Raw genomic sequence first — 17916 nt, forward strand, 5'->3', positions numbered from 1 at the left:
CAGAGCCAAGTTGCATGCCCATTAAACCCATGTTCGCCATCTTTTTCCAATCCTTTATTGTTCACCCACATCAATCATCCATAACCCGGCCATTTGACATCTGTTACCTCCCCCACTACCCCTCGACAGTGGGGTTGTAACTGTAATGGGAAATTCTATTTTCACATTCTGTTTCACTGTATTTGTTTGAATGTGGCTCTTTCGTGTACACCTATGGGGGATCTGTTCATAAGCTGTAACTGACCCCCTCGGGGAAGGGAGAGACCAGGATTCCAACTGATCCGACCCCCTTTTAGGACATTCAATCGATGGATTACAAACTGGTAACCAAAGAAAAAAAAAGAGAGCCCCAGATTATTGTATTTTATGTTTGTACGTTTGTTGTATGATTGTTCTATGTTATCATACCTTTATTACCCAAATATATGGCCCTAATTGTTATAATTTCGGATGACTCTTTATTGAAAATTTAAAATCCCAAGTAGTGCTGTGTAGGTTAAAGGAATAGGGGTATGGCTACCTTTGCTTTAGATGAGTTTATCAAGGACCCCTCCATTGTTGCTTTCGACCAGTGCAGGAAGGCAGCCTTGTTGGAACATTTTGGAACATTTTGGTGTGTTGATGTTGTAGTCTCCTAGAAAAAAGGAGCTTAAGGGTATAGGCTTAAGCGGTATGGGATTAAGCGGTATAGGATAAATTGTAATGTCTTTGTTCTACCTCCCAGCCGCCCTGAGTCACCCTTAGCTCCTTGCCCTGGGGAAACACCCAAGTACATTCCTTTTTTTCCACCAGGAGGGAGAAGCCCCTGGCTACCTTGCCAAGGTTTGAGGCCTCTACCCCGAGCTTGGGGTAGCACATCTTCACTTAGAGGCCCAGGAGAAGGCTCAGGTATTTGGGGCACAGGAGAGAACTCCGAGGCTTGAACATGAAATAGCTCTGGGTATGCTTGAGATTGAGGCCGAGACGGTGGAGCCGATGGCTTCAGCCATTGCTGCAGTGCACACCGCTTCGATGGCTTCTCTAGGTACGCACACACATCCACTACCTAGCCCATATGATGTTAAGAGACATGTTAGCTTACCTCCTTCTCATGAAGCAGAAGTTGATCCTTAAGTCAGATGGAACACTAAGGTTCTGTACGGATTTGAGCAGTGTTTAGACAATGGTGTTTCAAGAGGTTTGCGAATGCCTCTTTTACTCTCAATTTGGCCAATTCGGTCACCTCCTTGAGTAAGCCGGTGGGTCATGGACAGGTTCGTCCAGTTGAAGCAAAAGTCAAGGCCATAATGGGTTCCCCTGCACCCACACAGTGGTTGTCCCATTGACTAGTTTGCTCAGTGCTACCAGACTGATTGCTTGGTCAGCGGATTGCCAGCATTGATTGTGATAAAACTTTAATGTGCAGTGCACCTTTGCCCGCCGCTCTAGACTTTGTCCTACTAGAGGAAGACGCCAGCGCCCTTGCAGCTGGTGCTGTGCTGTTGCAGGAAAGTGTGGATGGAATTAAACGTCCTGTTTGTATATTTTCTCATATTTTTGCACCAACTCAAATATTCTTCCATTGAGAAGGAAGCACGAGGCCTTGGTGACCCACCCGACCCTTCCCTGTCAGGCCTTGGTCGCCCACTAGACCCTTCACTTTGGGCCCTTGGTGGCCCACTAGACCCTTCTCTTTAAGGCCTTGGTGGCCCACTAGACCCTTCTCTGTGAGGCCTTGGTGGCCCACTAGACCCTTCTCTGCGAGGCCTTGGTGGCTCACTAGACCCTTCTCTGTGAGGCCTTGGTGGCCCACTAGACCCTTCTCTGTGAGGCCTTGGTCTCCCACTAGACCCTTCACTTTGGGGCCTTGTTGGCCCACTAGACTCCTCTCTGTGAGGCCTTGGTGGCCCACTAGACCCTTCTCTGTGAGGCCCACTCGACCATTCCAAGCCGGTGTATTCTACTCGTCCCTTCAAGGCCAACTCTTCATCCCTGATGGGAGTCGAGGGAAGATCTTGAAGAGGAATATTCATTGCTGTTGGCTTTAGCCTTCATCAGAAATGTTGCTTTATCAAATACCTTGGATGTTTTATTTTAAGGGGGGAGGTGTTATGACCCTTGATCATAGTTGAAAGTTATGTGTTTGTGTTAATGTCCCTCCCTGTGTTCATGTTTCCTTGCATGCTAGCCTGTTTCTTTGAGTTTCTTGGATGATAAGTTAATTGGTGTGCATGTTTAATGTGTGGGTGATACACCAACTGATAGGCAGCCAGGTTTAAAAATTAATAGTGGAACACAACTTGCCACCTTGATTGCCTGTTCCTGCTCACCCCCAGGTGTGTGTTCAAATGAGTTTTTGTCTTCCTTTGTTTTGTTCAGATAAATGTAAAATAAATTACTCTTCTGCGTTAAAACACTATTTGGATGGCTGCATTAGTGGGATTCAGTTCAGCAAGTCTTCTGGGAATAATTCCCTACTATCAAGCCAGCAATCTTTTGTTGAGGATGAGTCAACACTGTATATCAGATTAGAAGTTTACAAATTTTCACATACCTTGTCACTAGCATTCTTTTTTCATCAGCACATCATGTAAGTGCAAGCATGGGAAGGAAGTGACTTTCGAAATAAGATAGAGCGAGAAGAACCTGGCAAACTACTTGTTGCTGCACTCCATTTGCTGCTTTGGCCAAGGCGTGTCTGCACTAGTAGGTCGCCACAACAGCTGAATAACCTCTGCATTGCTCTCCCATCTATCTGAGGAGGACAGATCACAAAGAGGCTTTATTGACTTGAAGCTGGTAGGTACCGAATAATATTTCCTTACTAGTCTGACTATTTAGCTTAATATTATGTGTTTGTAAATACTTTGGATTTTACATTTACGTAGAGTTTACCTAAGTATAAGAAAATTAAACATTCCTACAATTTCTACATTATCTACCCAAGAATGGCTGAGTGCATGAACGCAAACGATGGCCATAGTTAATGTATAAAAGAGAAATAAAGTACATTTGCTTTTAACACATTTGCTGGTTGAACAGGTTCCGAAACTATTCTTTACTGAGCACAGGTAAACTATTATGGTATTCACTGGGATGCTTTTCCAGGACTTAAAAAGCCCCAGATTTTCTGCCAAATATGTGGATGTCTCTCTGGATGTGTTATTGCCACTGAAGCCCGGTGTATGTCCAACTGGTACTTACATATATATTTTCTCTCTCTCTTCTCTCACTCTCTATTCACTCTTTCTCTCTCCATATATGTCTCCCTCTCACCGTTTCTCTCTATTCATATACAAATATACCTATGCCTATCTCTATGCATCCTAGGTGGAGAATTTGGAATAGTGAATACGCCTAGCTGAGTGCAAGGAAAATCCACAGGAGATCATAATCGCATTATCTCATAATCAAAACCAAGAATGGCCTCGGGAATACTGTCAAACTCCACCAACAACTCCGGAATGCCCTGTCCAATGAATCCACAAGAAATGGTGGGCAAAATCTTGCCTCCAGTCCTCATCCTAGAGATGATTGTGGGCTTGCCAGGGACCTTGTTGGCATTGTGGATCTTCTGCTTCCGCCTGAAGGGGTGGAAGCCCAACACTGTGTTCCTGTTCAACCTGGTGCTGGCCGACTTCTTCCTGCTGGTCAGTGTTCCCTTCCGGATTCATAACATCCTCCACGGGGAGTACTGGTGGTTCGGTTCGGTGTGGTGCCGCATCAACCTCTTCATGCTGGCGGTCAACCGCTCAGCCAGCATCGCCTTCATGACCACCGTGGCTGTAGACCGCTACCTGAAGGTGGTCCACCCACACCACTGCATCAACCACATGACCAAGAAACAGGCTCCCTGTTTGGCCTTCCTGATCTGGGCCGTGGTTCTGGCCCTGCGTCTCCCGCTGCTGGGCGAGCCCCTCCTCTTTCAGAAAGGCAACATTTCCTTGTGCCGGAGCTTCGGCATCCAGAAGATAAATCCGGGGATAGTAATACACTACGGGGTCTACTTCTTGGAGTTCTTCCTGCCACTGACATTGTTGATTTTCTGCACGGTGCGGATCGCCTGCGTGCTGCATCAGCGAAACCTGGACAGGGAGCAGAGGGTGCGGCGGGCGGTGCGCACGGTCACCGCCATCGTGGTGGTGTTTGTGGTCTGCTTCTTGCCAGGGATCATGATAGGCATTGCAGGGTTGTGGTTCCAGGGATTGGAAAAGGACTGCAAGAGAGAGGGGATGGTGACGGAGCTGTTCAGGCTGTCCATCGGCTTCACCTACTTGAACAGCGCCCTGGACCCCATCATTTACAGCCTCTCTAGCTCCATGTTCCGCGATGCCATCAAGAGTCTGTTCTACAGCCTGGCCCCGGGGGGGAAGTATCGTGAAGGCAGAAACCTCCGTAGAAGCACAAACACTGACGGCTGAAAATGACGGACTGATAATGATTTTTAAAAGAACATGCGCAAAGTCCAAAAAGACCATGATAATACCATTGAGCCCTTGGTTGGTAAGGGGCTTCCACCATTGCCAATCAGACTCTGAAAGGTCAAACCACATCCCGCCTGCAATATATATTGCATTGATATCCTGTTTACTTGTAAATATTTCAGATAACAGCAGGATATTCTTTGTTTTTCAATCAGTGAAAAATGTATCCACTCGGTCTTCATTCTCTGGTTCTCAGTGTTATTTATAAATATATGTATATACACCAATATGTATCTACCCCTCATCACAAACAAAAACAAGGAAAACTTAAAAATAATAAGAAACCAGCAAGATCATGGTGTCTAGATATAGTATACTTATTACTTATGTAGTATATATTTTTGCTACAGTTGTTTTATTGTATGTTATTTGCAGTTATCATTGTCACCTTCTTCATTTAGAGATGTTTAAGAAATAAAGAGAAATCTATCACATTGGCTGAATACTGTTTACCAGTTGTGTGTCTGCTCTGTATTGCATATGTTGAGGTTCTGTGACTCTGGCTTCTTAACAGTATTAGAGATGAGTCATCCTATTAGACAAGAAACATATATTCCAAACCAACAAAATGACAAAAAATAGTTCTGGCAGTGGTGTTCATTATGCTAACCAAGGCATTGACTTGGGGGACTATAGGTCCTCTATAGCTATGACATAAAAAATACATACTAATAATTTCCTTAAATATAAAACAAATGATTTGCGCAGTGTATCTTCAACATATGGCCGCTACTAATAATTGCAAGCTACAATTAATGAAAACAAATATTAGAACGTAATGGCCGAATAATAGGCATATATATATTTGTCGATTATAGTATTATAAAGAAACAGTCGACCCATCTGTTTTTTTTAATCTGCGGCCACCACAAGGTGGCAACATCACGCCCGTAAAATAGTTGAAAAGCATGAGCGGATACAGGAGGACATCTGAGAAGTGACTGAAACTCGGTCACCGGCCTTCTAAATTAATAATTTATTATAGCACCATTTATATGTAGAAAAAACAAGACTCATTACAAATAATGGGGATTTGCATGTATAATTGCAGTTGTTTGTTTTATTAAACGAATAAGGCAGGTGTCAATTTCAAACGGCCCTGATTGCTGTTTTGCCGGGACTACTTCCGGGGCAGGGGCTGACTGATCAGTGAAGTGGTTTGGGGGAAAGTAACCATTGTTGTTAACTGGGTCGATGCTGTAGAGTTTAACTGCAACTTCTCTACAGCCTTACCGGAGCCACAGCAGTGGAGCTTTTGGTGTGTCATGAAAGAAATGTCAAGGTAAGCGATGCATCGGAAGTATTCCTCTCCATTTGCACTTCCTTTGCGTTAGCATCAGCAGCGGATTTAAAAGAATAGGCTAACGGCTAACATGCTAACCATCAAAACATCGTAAAAGGCCTGTGGCTACCGTGAGCTGGGTGGCTTGCAACAAGTACAGCGATATCGTACTATTAAGCCCAATGCTGTTAAAAAATAACATTAGGAAGACTGGTGCATTGTGGCGATGTTAAAGTTAATTTCTCCGGTCCGTTCATGACAGTTTGTCCCGCTGGTCGGGTGCTAACCTGGTGAAGTCTTCTGCCTAGCGTCCGTAGCGTGTCCAGCCTGTTGGAAGCTAATGAGGGCTACCACAAACATACACACTAGACAGCCTATCCACACCAATAACCATTGTAAAAGAAAAGTCGAATTCTGCCTTAAAATAGTAAAAAAAAAAAAAAAACAATACCAAGTGTCCCTAGCCTTAATGTTTGTGCATCATTAATTGCATCTTGTTTCCAATACTTATTACCAACTTTCAATGGATACGTTTTTGGTTTGAGACTTTTTGTGTTCTCAAGCATAGTCGATAAAGCAGTTATGGTGATTAAAAAAATCTTTATTATTTTGTAGCAACAGAAATATCCTTAGGTAAATCACTTGTTTTTCACATGATGATGACTGCTATCATTGTTTTTCTCTATTTGACGTTCTGTTTGCTTGTGTCCTATCTTTTAGCGGGCAGCAGCCTCAGAAACATTATGGCATCACCTCTGCCATTAGTCACGCACCCCCGAGAGAAATAGACAACCAATACACAAAGAAACTCAGCGATGCTATGAAACCATTCGGGGTGTTTGAGGATGAAGATGAATTAAACCATAGGTGAGAAAGTCTGGCATGCAATGGGGAGTGATTCATAATGTGGTAGACCATATAATCCACACAATCTTTTCAGATGTATTTAAATCTTAATGGTTATGTGTTTGACCTTTTTAGTGTAAAGGTATGGTTGTTATTTATTAGTACATCCAAGGTTGTTTCTATAAAACGAATTATTACATTGATTGTACTCACCTTATTTATGCATGGATATTTAAGTTTATGTTATGTTTAGTTTAATACATTGGGTGTTAGTTTTGAAGGGTATGGAATATTGATGTGATTCATTGTATTTTTATTTTCAGACTTGCAGTTCTCGGGAAATTAAATAACTTTGTTAAAGAATGGATATCAGAGATCAGTGAGTCTAAGGTAGGTCACATTGGGAGGTTTGCTGGACTATTAACCTTGTCTTCAATATGGAGTCATAAAAGGTGACTAGATCAGCCCTTAAAAGGAAAATGATTAGCTTTGAAAATAACAAATGGTGACGTCCTGAAATGTTAATGCTTTCTTGGTTTTCTTTTCAGAACCTTCCCCCATCTGCAGTAACTAATGTTGGGGGAAAGATATTCACGTTTGGTTCTTACCGGCTCGGGGTGCACACAAAAGGTAATCTAAATTTCTATGTGTTGTTAATGTTGATGCTACATCCAGCTTGACATTACATTTAGAAGATATTACTGGGAGCTGATGTCGGCAATTTCTTTGCTTTGCAGGAGCTGATATCGATGCCTTGTGTGTGGCTCCTCGTCATGTAGAGAGGACTGACTTTTTCTCTTCGTTCTTTGAGAAGATCAAACTCCACGAAGAGATCAAAGACCTCAGGGCAAGTGTTCCATTGAAATCACAGCAGATATCAAGTTTTAAATTAAAAAATATATACAAATTCCATCTGCTTTCAGTCATTCCCCAAACCTACTGGAAGTATAACTGGACTACTGCAGGGATTACCTACCAAACCATTGAAGGAATACATTTACCATACGTTGCTGATTATCCATGTGTGTTTGGAACAGCACATCCCATCTCTATGCACTCAGGGACAAGATATCCCCACTTAGAGTATCTGTGAGGCTGTTTACCATAGGTCCTAGGAAGAACAGATGGTTTTGAACATGTCTAACAGAGTTGAGCACTAGCTGAGTGCTAGAGCTGGTAGCTGGATGATTTTATCTTTTTTACTTTTTTACTTTTTTTTTTACCAAGCTATTGTTAAGACACCAAGACGGCCACTAGGTAAATAAGCCCCTTTAACCATGAACTGTGACTTTTCCTGGGATCTGCCCTGTCTTTGATGTAGCTTCTTTGTCCTTCCAGGCTGTGGAGGATGCCTTTGTACCAGTGATCAAGTTCAAATTTGATGGAATAGAGGTATATTAATTTTCCGTCTCGTCTGTGCCTTGCTTAACTTTTCACTTGGGCTCTCTCAGTACTCTACTGCTTCCAATGGATGTGAGTGTCTTACAAAGCCTCTACTTGTTTTAAAATAACTGTGTCCTATGGCGTGACATCTGGGTACCCAAATGACACACATACAAAATCACAATGCTTATAAGTCACAGATTGACTTGTTTGATTAACCAAATATACCAAATGTAAAAAAAAAACATAGGGAAAACCAGTTTTAAGATAACTTTATTTCCCTCCCTGACCTATGCCCTTATAGTAATCCAGGGTTCAGTGTGCTATTTTCCATTGTATTTTCTCATAGAGCGTTTCCCATTCGTACTCTCAGATTGATCTGCTGTTTGCCAGACTGGCCCTGCAGTCCATACCAGACAACCTGGACCTGAGGGGGGACTCCATGCTGCGGAACCTTGATATTCGCTGTATACGCAGCCTCAACGGTAAACACTGCATCCCCTGCAGGCCTTGATGTTTACAAGATGTCTCCAAGTCCTTTCTGATTGTGATTGTAATGCCATCCCTCTGTTGACACAGGGTGCAGGGTGACAGATGAGATCTTGTACCTGGTGCCAAACAAGGAGAACTTCAGGCTGACTCTGAGAGCAATCAAACTATGGGCCAAACGTATGCGCAGCATTTTCTTTCTTTCCTACTTTTCTGAAGCAGGGCAACAGCAGTTTATTAATGTTTAAAAAATACACTATAGAGAATTGTGTGTTTTATGGTTATACTGCCAGTTCTTCAATTCCGGACGGCTTGTATCTCATATTGTTGCATTGTATCTGTGTGTGCACCCAGGTCGTGGGATCTACTCCAACATGCTGGGTTTCCTGGGAGGTGTGTCGTGGGCCATGCTGGTGGCCAGAACCTGCCAGCTCTACCCCAACGCTGTGGCTGCCACCTTAGTCCACAAATTCTTTCTGGTCTTCTCTAAATGGTAAGGTTGTCTTGTCACTGCTCCCAGGCAAAAAAATTGTGGCAACCCGCTGTTCAGATTAATTCGGATGTGCTACTCTGTGGCTGTTCTATTGCTATGGCTGTTGTCTAATGAAAGTCCTGTTGACCAAAGAATCATTCACTTTCATGGGCTTCATGTGGGGCTAATCATAATTTGGATTTGTCAATGATCCTTTTGAAGGGAATGGCCAAACCCGGTGCTTTTGAAACAGCCAGAAGATAGCAACCTGAACCTTCCAGTGTGGGACCCCAGAGTGAGTATTTGGTCCACATTGTACTTGAAATAGATTTAGGACAATTTCAGACATCTCATGACACTAGGTGTATGAGCACCCGTTCTATGAAAGGCTGTACTAACTTTTACTATCCTGATCTCTATTTAGGTCAACCCATCTGACCGATACCATCTGATGCCTATCATTACACCGGCCTATCCCCAGCAGAACTCCACCTACAACGTCTCCACCTCCACGCGCACCATCATGAGCGAGGAGTTCAAATATGGTCAGTCGATCTGGGAAGTGCCACTCACACATATCAGTGCCACACACGCATAATGCATCCAATCAGAAGGTCACAAGTAGTTGATATTCAGTGGTTTTATGATGGAGGTGCATTTTTTTATATGTATGCATATCTACTAGGGATGGGAAACGTTTGTCGAATAGTCGGAGTCATGTAGAATATCGAATAATGAATGTGACTATCGTTATTTATTACACGGCTCTTCTCAATGCTGTGAAACGCTCCATTCACTTGCATGGGCTTTCACAACTTCCGGTGGTGAATAATTTTTTGATAATTTACTGTTGCTAAGCATATAATGACCGCTGTCAAGGAAAGTGGATTATTTTTTTTTCTGTCGTATCACTCCGCAAATAGTCTGGTTACTTATCAACCCCAGCGTCGTCAGTTGCTAAGCGACGTCAACGTCTTTGGCAGACTATTTCTCTGCTGATCATCACTGCGAATGCTGGTAACAAATAAATTTTAAAAAGACACACCGTGTGAAGTTATTTTTTCGTTTTGGCAAGTAGCCGAAAGTGAATAATGTATAGAACGTCGCCGGTCATTATCGAAATTAAGTCCCTTCAGGGCGAGGCAAGACACTTCTGCTTCGCGTCGGTGTCCTGTTTGCCCTGTCGGGCTTATTTTTTTTTGAAGATAATTTTGCAGTTGTTAATTGAAAAGTTATGAACTATTACCGATAGGCCATAGTTTTCATATGCTAAAGATGTGTCTAGTTCACCGTCATGCAGGCTGTGTTCAGTAAAATAAATAAATAAAAAGCGATCTGTTTTTGGCGCAATAAGGCCTATCTTTCTAAGCCCACGTTTAAATAATTTTGAAATTGTTGAAATCAACAGATTGATTTCATACAAATCATAAAAGCCTCTCCCTGTGTCATTGGGTGTGCGTGTATCCAAGATGCATGTGTGCGTGGGGGGTTCTTGATTGACAGATTTTCGAAGATTATTTGAATACTTCTCAGTGAATATTGAATAGTATTTTTGCCAGAAATGCACATCCCTAGATCCCTTGTACTGATGTGCTTCCAATAGGTCTCAGCGTCACAGATGAGATTCTTCAGGGTAAAACGGAGTGGTCCAAACTCTTTGAGCCGCCCAACTTCTTTCAAAAGTACAAGTAAGTGTTCTTCAATGGGTGATGACCTCATGAAAGCCTGTTGTGACTAGTATTAGCATTTCATGTTTTGGTGTAATATGAGAAGATCATTTTGGGAGCTGATTTCGAATGCTTGTATGTCATGCCTACCTTTGGGTGTATTTGTAACACATAGTTACCAAGCTGAATGCCATTTGTTTATAGGGGTAGACAAGTAGAAGAGAAAGAAAGTACAAAATAATGTCAGCTAGTTGGATAACATGTATTGTATTGTTATAGTTCACACATTCTCATACACAGGCACACACATCCACATGAGCTGTACTGGAGACAGTAGTTTGTAGTGGTGCAACGATCACCCGTGATCGGTACGGCTCAACCATCACGGTTCGGGCCGCAAGTGATGCGCGAATCGGCTGACTATGCAAAAAAAATTATAAATTTGTGTGCTAGGATGAAATAAAGTGCTTGACACCGAAATGTTGACTATTGGTCCTGTCTCTGGTATTTGGCTCATTTCGAATCGCCCCTGCCTGCTTCAGAATGGCTGGCTATGGGCATTCAAAAACCTGTCCTTAAAACAACCCTGAACGTTTGTTTTCAACGAACTAAAACTAATACTAATTTAATTGATTAGTAACATCGTTGATGTTACTAATCAATTATAGCGAAATACAGTTTCTGTCGTATTTTATTTGGCATTTTGAAAAACCCATTGAAACGGAAAAGGAAAGGGGCTGTTTATGTTGTAGAATTTTCGCTCAGTAGGGTAACATTAGGGCTAGAACCGAGCAAAAAGACTACAACCAGCCCCCCTTTCCCTTTCCGTTCAACAAGCAATGAGTCTTCCAACAGAAATCGATGGATTTACAAAATGCCAAATAAAACACGACAAACTGTATTTCGCTACGACACTTGATGAAAAAATAAAAATGAGGATGTCTGCATTGCCTGGGGAGAGTGTAGACCATGGACCTATTAATGGTGTAGACTCTACACTCTCCCCAGGCAATGCAGACATCCTGAATTTACTATTGTAAATCCAGGTCTGCTGGATTTACAACAAGAGACCAGCATTTTCCTTGTTTAAGATGTAAGTAAAATAGAAACATAGTCTGCTGGAAAAACCTTTGACCTTTGGAAACAGGTTTTCATTTTATTTGATTTTCTATCCATGTTAAAAGAAGGAATAGTGCCTCAGATTGCACTTTATTTTGTTTTAAATATTTTAAGATTTAATTTATACATTGGAACATGTGGACACAAGCAATTTCAAAAAATAATTGTTTTAACATTTTTATATTTTATTTAAAGTTACTTTTGTTGTTGATCCGACCCGAGACTCAAAAACCGTGACACCATCCGAACCGTGAGTTTTGTGATCCGTTGCACCCCTAGTAGTTTGGGTACACCACTTCTGTGCTGCATTTCCTAGATGCTCAAAAAACATCCGATTTTGGACCTCCAGTGTAAGGATCTTGGTTACTTTATATCGTCTTAGTGTTATAACTTTTAGACTCTATGCCGCAGATCCTCATAATGCTTACTGCGTCATTACGTGCACCAAGATTCAGATTAGGTTTTATTCTGTTGTGGTGGAGTAAATGTGCAGTAATTTGCTTCACCAAAGCAGACTAACGTGTACACTGCATCACTGCGTGATTTGGATTATTCTTTCTAACCTGCCGCCTATTTGAACTATTCTTTTTCAGACATTACATCGTTCTCACTGCCAGTGCATCAACAGAAGAAAATCACTTGGAGTGGTGAGTACATGTCACTGTTTAATTTTTTTTTTGTCTCTCAAGTCATTGGGAGTCATACAGAGACCGAATAGCACATAACACTATTGTTATTGTTGTTTCATGGAAAACTAGTTGTAAATATTATTCTACTTGCTAGTCTAGTCCGCCTGATGCCACTTATATGTGCATATATGCACCTTTTTAAAGCTACCTAATTTGGAGATCCCAGCCAGAGTAAGTGATATTTTGAAAGTATCAAACCGAAAGAATCCCAGCCCTCCCTTCAGGCCTCCCTCTAAAGCCACTTCTCAAAACACATGAGTAGCTCGCTAGCTTTAGCAAAACCTTCCCCTTGTGGAAGAGGCGAGGTGTGTGCATGTAGACGGGGAGTAGTGAGGTAGGAGGAAAGACGGGTAGGTCGTCCAATCATTTTATTTGGGCTGAACTAAATGTTTTTAGTTTTTTCTGTCAAAGCAATTTATTGATTGTTTTTGGGATGGCAAGTTAATAAAAACAAATATGACAAATGCTTCAAAAATAAAATTGCCTTCCCTAGCTCTAACAGAATTGCAATATTTATAGAATCGCAACACATTATAAGCACTCTCGAATCGTTGCATTATGGTACCCTGAGGTCCTTGCCGATTCCCACCCCTAATGGTTCTTGGCATGAAGCTCAACCTAAAGTCCCACGTGTTCCCTCCTTAGGATTGGCCTGGTGGAGTCCAAGATCCGAGTGCTGGTGGGGAACCTGGAGAGGAATGAGTACATCACCCTGGCCCACGTCAACCCCCAGTCCTTCCCGGGCTCCAAGGAAAACCGTAGCGAGTGAGTATTGATTGGTTGTGTTAATTATTTGTTGATTGATACGATATGGATACATGGCAAAAGGCTACGATTGCGTTCTGGTTGGGAGTAGAGAGGATGTGTCATGATAAATTATTTGAAACAACAATAATCGTGAGTGTGTGGGTTGCCATGGTATTGTACATAATGGATGCTGACATGGCTTTAAATAGGGGAACCAACACTGATCTCTTTCCTTTTCGCCCCAAACAGGAACGACTTTGTTTCAATGTGGTTCATCGGGATTAACTTCAAGAAGGTGGAGAATGCAGAGAGCGTGAACATCGACTTGACATTCGACATCCAGTCTTTTACAGACACAGGTGGGTCCATGGGGTTAGTCCTGCGTCTTCAACACGCTAAAGGCCATTCATCTGTCTATGATCTGTCGTTATTAGCATTTCTTTCATGTTTTTAACACTTTGGTATACAATTAGAAAGTATCTAGACTACAGCATTCATTTCTATTCCCCCCTCACAATATGGCGAGCTTCCAAAACAAATGTACTGTTTGGCCACATGGGGGGGCTGACGTACCACCACGATGGTTCTTAAAGTAAAATCTCCAGGGAACAGTGTAGCTTGTATGTTCTTGATGCAGAGGGTACCAGGTGAATAGCCATTTGTGGTTGATCTGTAATGGACCCCCGGTGCTGTGGTTTAATGTTCAGTGTACAGACAAGCCAACAACATCAACATGCTGAAGGACGGCATGAAGATTGAAGCCATGCACGTGAAAAAGAAGCAGCTCCACCAGTACCTCCCCCCCGAGCTGGTGCAGAAGAAAAAGAGGGTGAGTTTTGCTACAGACTGGACACACAATACCCAGGCACCTTGGAGTGTTTTGAAGTGCATCCTGTTTACCAAGTCCTTGCCCCGCACCCTCATCCAGAGCATAGCGGATCTGAACCGGAGCTCCAACGGCAGCAGCTCCAAGCGCCTGTCATTGGACAGCAGTCACCTAGACTCCTCAAGAGACACAGACTCCGGGACCCCCTTCAGCTCGCCTACCCCCACCTGCAAGCCTGTGACCAAGACGGACATCGACGGCGGGTAACCAGCACTTATTAAAAGTGGTCCTATATTCTGTATCCATTTCAGACACCACCTATCCCATAATGACCTTGAGCAGTGGAATCATCTCATAGTGATCACGTTGCAATGACCAATCGCATATTCGCCGTGGGATGGAATGTTTAATATAGAAAATGCATAGCTGCAGCTGACCCGGTAATCCTCGTCTTCACAGTATGATTGCCAGACTTTTAGTTGTAATCTTCATGAGCCTGTGGTTTGGTTCCACTATTGGTCAACACTATTTTAGAGATTTCTTAAGTGGTATATCAATAAACCGATAACTGGTAATGAATAGATTCTGAGAATAACTCTTGAACCAAACACCGCCAACCAAACAAGAAAACACACATGTTCCTTGGTTTACCCAGAACCGATCCGGAATACAATTACGACAAATCCCCCCCCCCCTGCAGATCACTTCTTTTTTTTTTTTGCAGCTCCAGAAGAAACATGTGACGCATGTTTTTTTTTTCCCCAACTGTGCTCTGTAGCTCCAGCCCCCCACAGCCCCAGCTGGTGGACGGCTCCCCAGCTCCCAACGCACCAGCCCCTACCAACCAGGGTACCTCCACCCCCGACACCAGCTCAAGTAAGCTCCCCTCTGCTGATGAACCCTCTAGCCACTAATGCATGCGCTGATAATGGATCTACCTAAGAAACGAAATGGGTAGATTTGAGTTTCCACGCAGTACATGCCAAAGCGTTGACCATTTGTCGTTGTTGCCTCATTAATACTTGGGTCCTAATCATTCTAAGGCATCAGATCATGTGTTGGTAAACAGAGGAGCATGGACAGAAGCCGTCCCCAGTCACCCGTTCCGCTCTTTCAATGTCTTGTGGCAATCCAGCAGTCGTTGCCAACGCCCCATCGCCACCCGCCGCCTCCCCCCCGCCCGCAGCGACCAGCGGAGACGTGGAGCCCAGTGCCGGCAGCGGTCCCGGAGAGGAGCCCGCGCCCCTCGACGATCAGCCCCTGGTCGACGCCCAGCCGCCCCTCAACGGAGCCCCCACCACCACCACCACCACCACAGCCCCCTCCAAGAGACCGCACTCACCCACACAGGAGGACCTGGCCAAGAGGCCCAAAGACCTGGAGGTGGGTGGAGTGGTGCCCTCTGAATGCTTGAATGGCGTGATTCATTTACTTGGCGGTTTTCAAAAATCTTTAGTCGATGTCGAATGGTTATTGTGTGTTACACTCAAGTTGGTTCAAACTTTGCCAAAGTTCAAGTGTCCATTCAAATGAATTATTGGAGAAAAGAGCCATTCCCATTAAAGTTAAAAGTGAAAGGGCTTTGATGCTTGTACCTGATTTCCCCATCTTGTTAATCTACATCTTGTTTTGGTATTGCTATAGAAATGGTTGCCTTTGCACTGATGGTCACAGATGAGAATCTTGTCCTTAAAGTGAGGGTTACTAGGAGAAAGCGAACCGCAACACCCTCATTTTGAGTTTTGCTAGTATTAATGTTGAAACCCTGACGTCGTCACATGCCAATGAGTTAACCAATGTAGTACATTGGTTAACCAATGTAGTTCTGTTTCTGATGCAGCAGCCGGAGCTCAACGATGACTCTGCGTTCAAGGAGCCCTACCCGCCATCGTTCGACCCACTGGCGCAGGGAGACTCAGCAGTAAACGTAGGTTTGACAGGGTTGGGGCTTCACGTGGGTGGGGTTCGATCAGGCCAGAGACATCTTACACCCGACCCAGATCGATACCAGGAAGTCCCTAAAGGCTCGGCCGCTGTGTTAACTAACGCCTTCAGTCAACACTCTTCAACCTGCTGTCGATGCAAGATTTGGCACAGAAGGGTGTGTTTAATTTAAAGGTCAAATAAATAAAATTTACAAAACCAAAAATGGTGAAATGAACCGTTGCACGCCTAGTATCTTTGGTCTTCTTGAAGTTTGTCCAGGAGTGAGTATAGGCATATTTCAATCAATATTGAATTGCGAAACCTCTGAAAACTGTAGAGATAGCAACTTCTGAGTTTGTCAAGTTTGACTCTGAACCGATACTCTAGGAAAGGAGCAAAGTCAACATAAATTGTAATGGGTAATAGAAGGAACTTGCACCAAAAAAGAAATTAAGGAACAGATTGACCAAAGGGGTGTCTGTGCTTACTTTAAATAATATAAAAACAAGAAGCATTTTGTAGTATTTGTAGTGAGGCCTCTTTTGTTCATTACATCTCCTTTTGTTGCTTTTTTCCACCACAGGCAGAGTCCAAAGCCAAGCCCATTCCAACCATAGACACTTCAAGAACTCAGGTAACCGGGTCTCTGTAGAACCAGGTGTTCACGTTTCTATTGTCCATCGCATTCAAGTTCTTGAGTTTTTGATTTGTTTTTTATTTTCTGTTTTTGCCAATGATTTGTTTGTGCACTAGTAAAGGTAGTAGAACAGGTGGCGGGTCTGTATGAACGTGTATACATAATGATGATGTTGTTGTCTTCATCAGAGACTTCCCAGCATGGAGCTGCCCGATGCTTCCTCCCCGCTGCCCGCCAGCCAGAGTTGTCGCGTGGTGAAGAACTCGATCAAACTGGCCCTCAACCGACACAAGTGAGCATTAATGACGACCCAAACCCATGTTTAAACGTACACCTGAGGGGTGGCCGTGGTGCATGGCCCGAGGAATCCCATGGTGTCATTTCCACGGTTGGTTTCTGATGATCTCGTCTGTCCACAGCATTTCTCCTCCCAAACCCCCAGTATTCGAGGGCTCCCTGACCACTGACCTCCCTGCTGCCAGTGAAGAGAAGGGCATGTCCATTCCTGTCATTGGCTCAAGTGAGTTTCCACCAGTTAGGGAGGGGGCAGGAGGTATTGCCCAGATATAACCCCCTCCCCCATAATATTTTAAATAAATGATTGACCTATCAGGGGGACCCCGTCATCATCTCACTCATGCCCTCTCTCCGCCTGACCCCAGAGCACATGCCAGTGAAGCACGTAGCCCCAGCGGCGGCGGCGGCGGCGGCGGCAGCAGTGGGGAACTCCATCCCCACGCTGGTGAGCAGAGGCCCGGACCCCATGAACGGCGCTCCGTCCAAGAGGCCCCACTCGCCCACCCTGGAGGAGCAGGCCAAGAGGCTGAAGGAGACGGAGAAGGCCCGCATCCACATAGCCTGAGCACTCGTAGACACCCATACATACCCCAACAGGAACCTCTATATATGTACATATGTATATCGAGGTATATATGGACCTAATGATCACCCAGGATATATGTAAGTAGGGCTCTGCACAACAAGCCCCAGACAACCACAGATGATCCTTTTTTTGAAAGCGAGAAGGTTGGAGCGAGATATGCTCACGTAACCATCCCCCCCCCGTCCCCACTCTCAACCCCTGCACTCTTTCTTCTATGGGGGCTGTCGGCAGGTCGTTTTCTGTCCATATCGTCTCGTCCTTTTTGTAACTCTTGCATCCAGACCCGCGTTCACTCCAGACCGTGGCGATGCTGGCACATGAAGCTAGACTGGAGTGTAGAAGCGTTTCCTTTACCTTTTTTCTTTTAACCATTCAATCCTCTACAGCGCCCATGACCTGCGGCAGCCCTCTCCCCTCCGCCTTCCCTCACTCCCTTCTCTCTCCCCTTCCCTCTCCTTCATACAGAACAATGTACAATACATGTCGA

The 17916-nt window shown here is 43.9% G+C and overlaps 2 protein-coding genes across 3 annotated transcripts; both read left to right on the plus strand.

The window, feature by feature from the left end:
- Positions 1-2629: 2629 nt before the first annotated feature.
- On the plus strand, positions 2630-4898 carry hcar1-3 (hydroxycarboxylic acid receptor 1-3). The gene is made up of 2 exons (XM_079731103.1): positions 2630-2778; positions 3310-4898. The coding sequence occupies exon 2, from the start codon at positions 3402-3404 to the stop codon at positions 4398-4400; it is 999 nt and encodes a 332-aa protein (XP_079587229.1). The 5' UTR covers positions 2630-2778; positions 3310-3401; the 3' UTR covers positions 4401-4898.
- Positions 4899-5628: 730 nt separating this feature from the next.
- LOC307070641 (poly(A) polymerase gamma-like) lies at positions 5629-17624 on the plus strand. 2 transcript variants are annotated; one of them, XM_079729207.1, is made up of 24 exons: positions 5629-5745; positions 6466-6612; positions 6915-6981; positions 7140-7221; positions 7329-7438; positions 7930-7983; positions 8348-8459; positions 8554-8643; positions 8818-8956; positions 9158-9230; positions 9360-9480; positions 10539-10623; positions 12315-12368; positions 13056-13175; positions 13407-13516; positions 13865-13986; positions 14086-14246; positions 14762-14859; positions 15119-15366; positions 15824-15910; positions 16493-16543; positions 16735-16838; positions 16966-17066; positions 17209-17624. In XM_079729207.1, exons 1-24 carry the CDS (start codon positions 5729-5731, stop codon positions 17406-17408), a joined length of 2553 nt encoding a protein of 850 aa, XP_079585333.1. In that variant the 5' UTR covers positions 5629-5728; the 3' UTR covers positions 17409-17624. The 2 variants fall into 2 exon arrangements, with proteins under 2 accessions (XP_079585333.1, XP_079585334.1); XM_079729208.1 differs by having other exon boundaries at positions 15122-15366.
- Positions 17625-17916: the final 292 nt, after the last annotated feature.

This window comes from Pollachius pollachius (assembly GCF_949987615.1).
Source record: "Pollachius pollachius genome assembly, chromosome: 2".
Lineage (NCBI taxonomy): Eukaryota > Metazoa > Chordata > Actinopteri > Gadiformes > Gadidae > Pollachius > Pollachius pollachius.

Coding starts and splice junctions, on each gene's coding strand:
- hcar1-3 (XM_079731103.1), top strand. CDS start 3,402: ATGGCCTCGGGAATACTGTCAAACTCCACCAACAACTCCGGAATGCCC.
- LOC307070641 (XM_079729207.1), top strand. Junction 6,613..6,914: donor GAAGATGAATTAAACCATAG/GTGAGAAAGTCT, acceptor TTTTATTTTCAG/ACTTGCAGTTCTCGGGAAAT. Junction 13,517..13,864: donor CCAGTCTTTTACAGACACAG/GTGGGTCCATGG, acceptor TTTAATGTTCAG/TGTACAGACAAGCCAACAAC.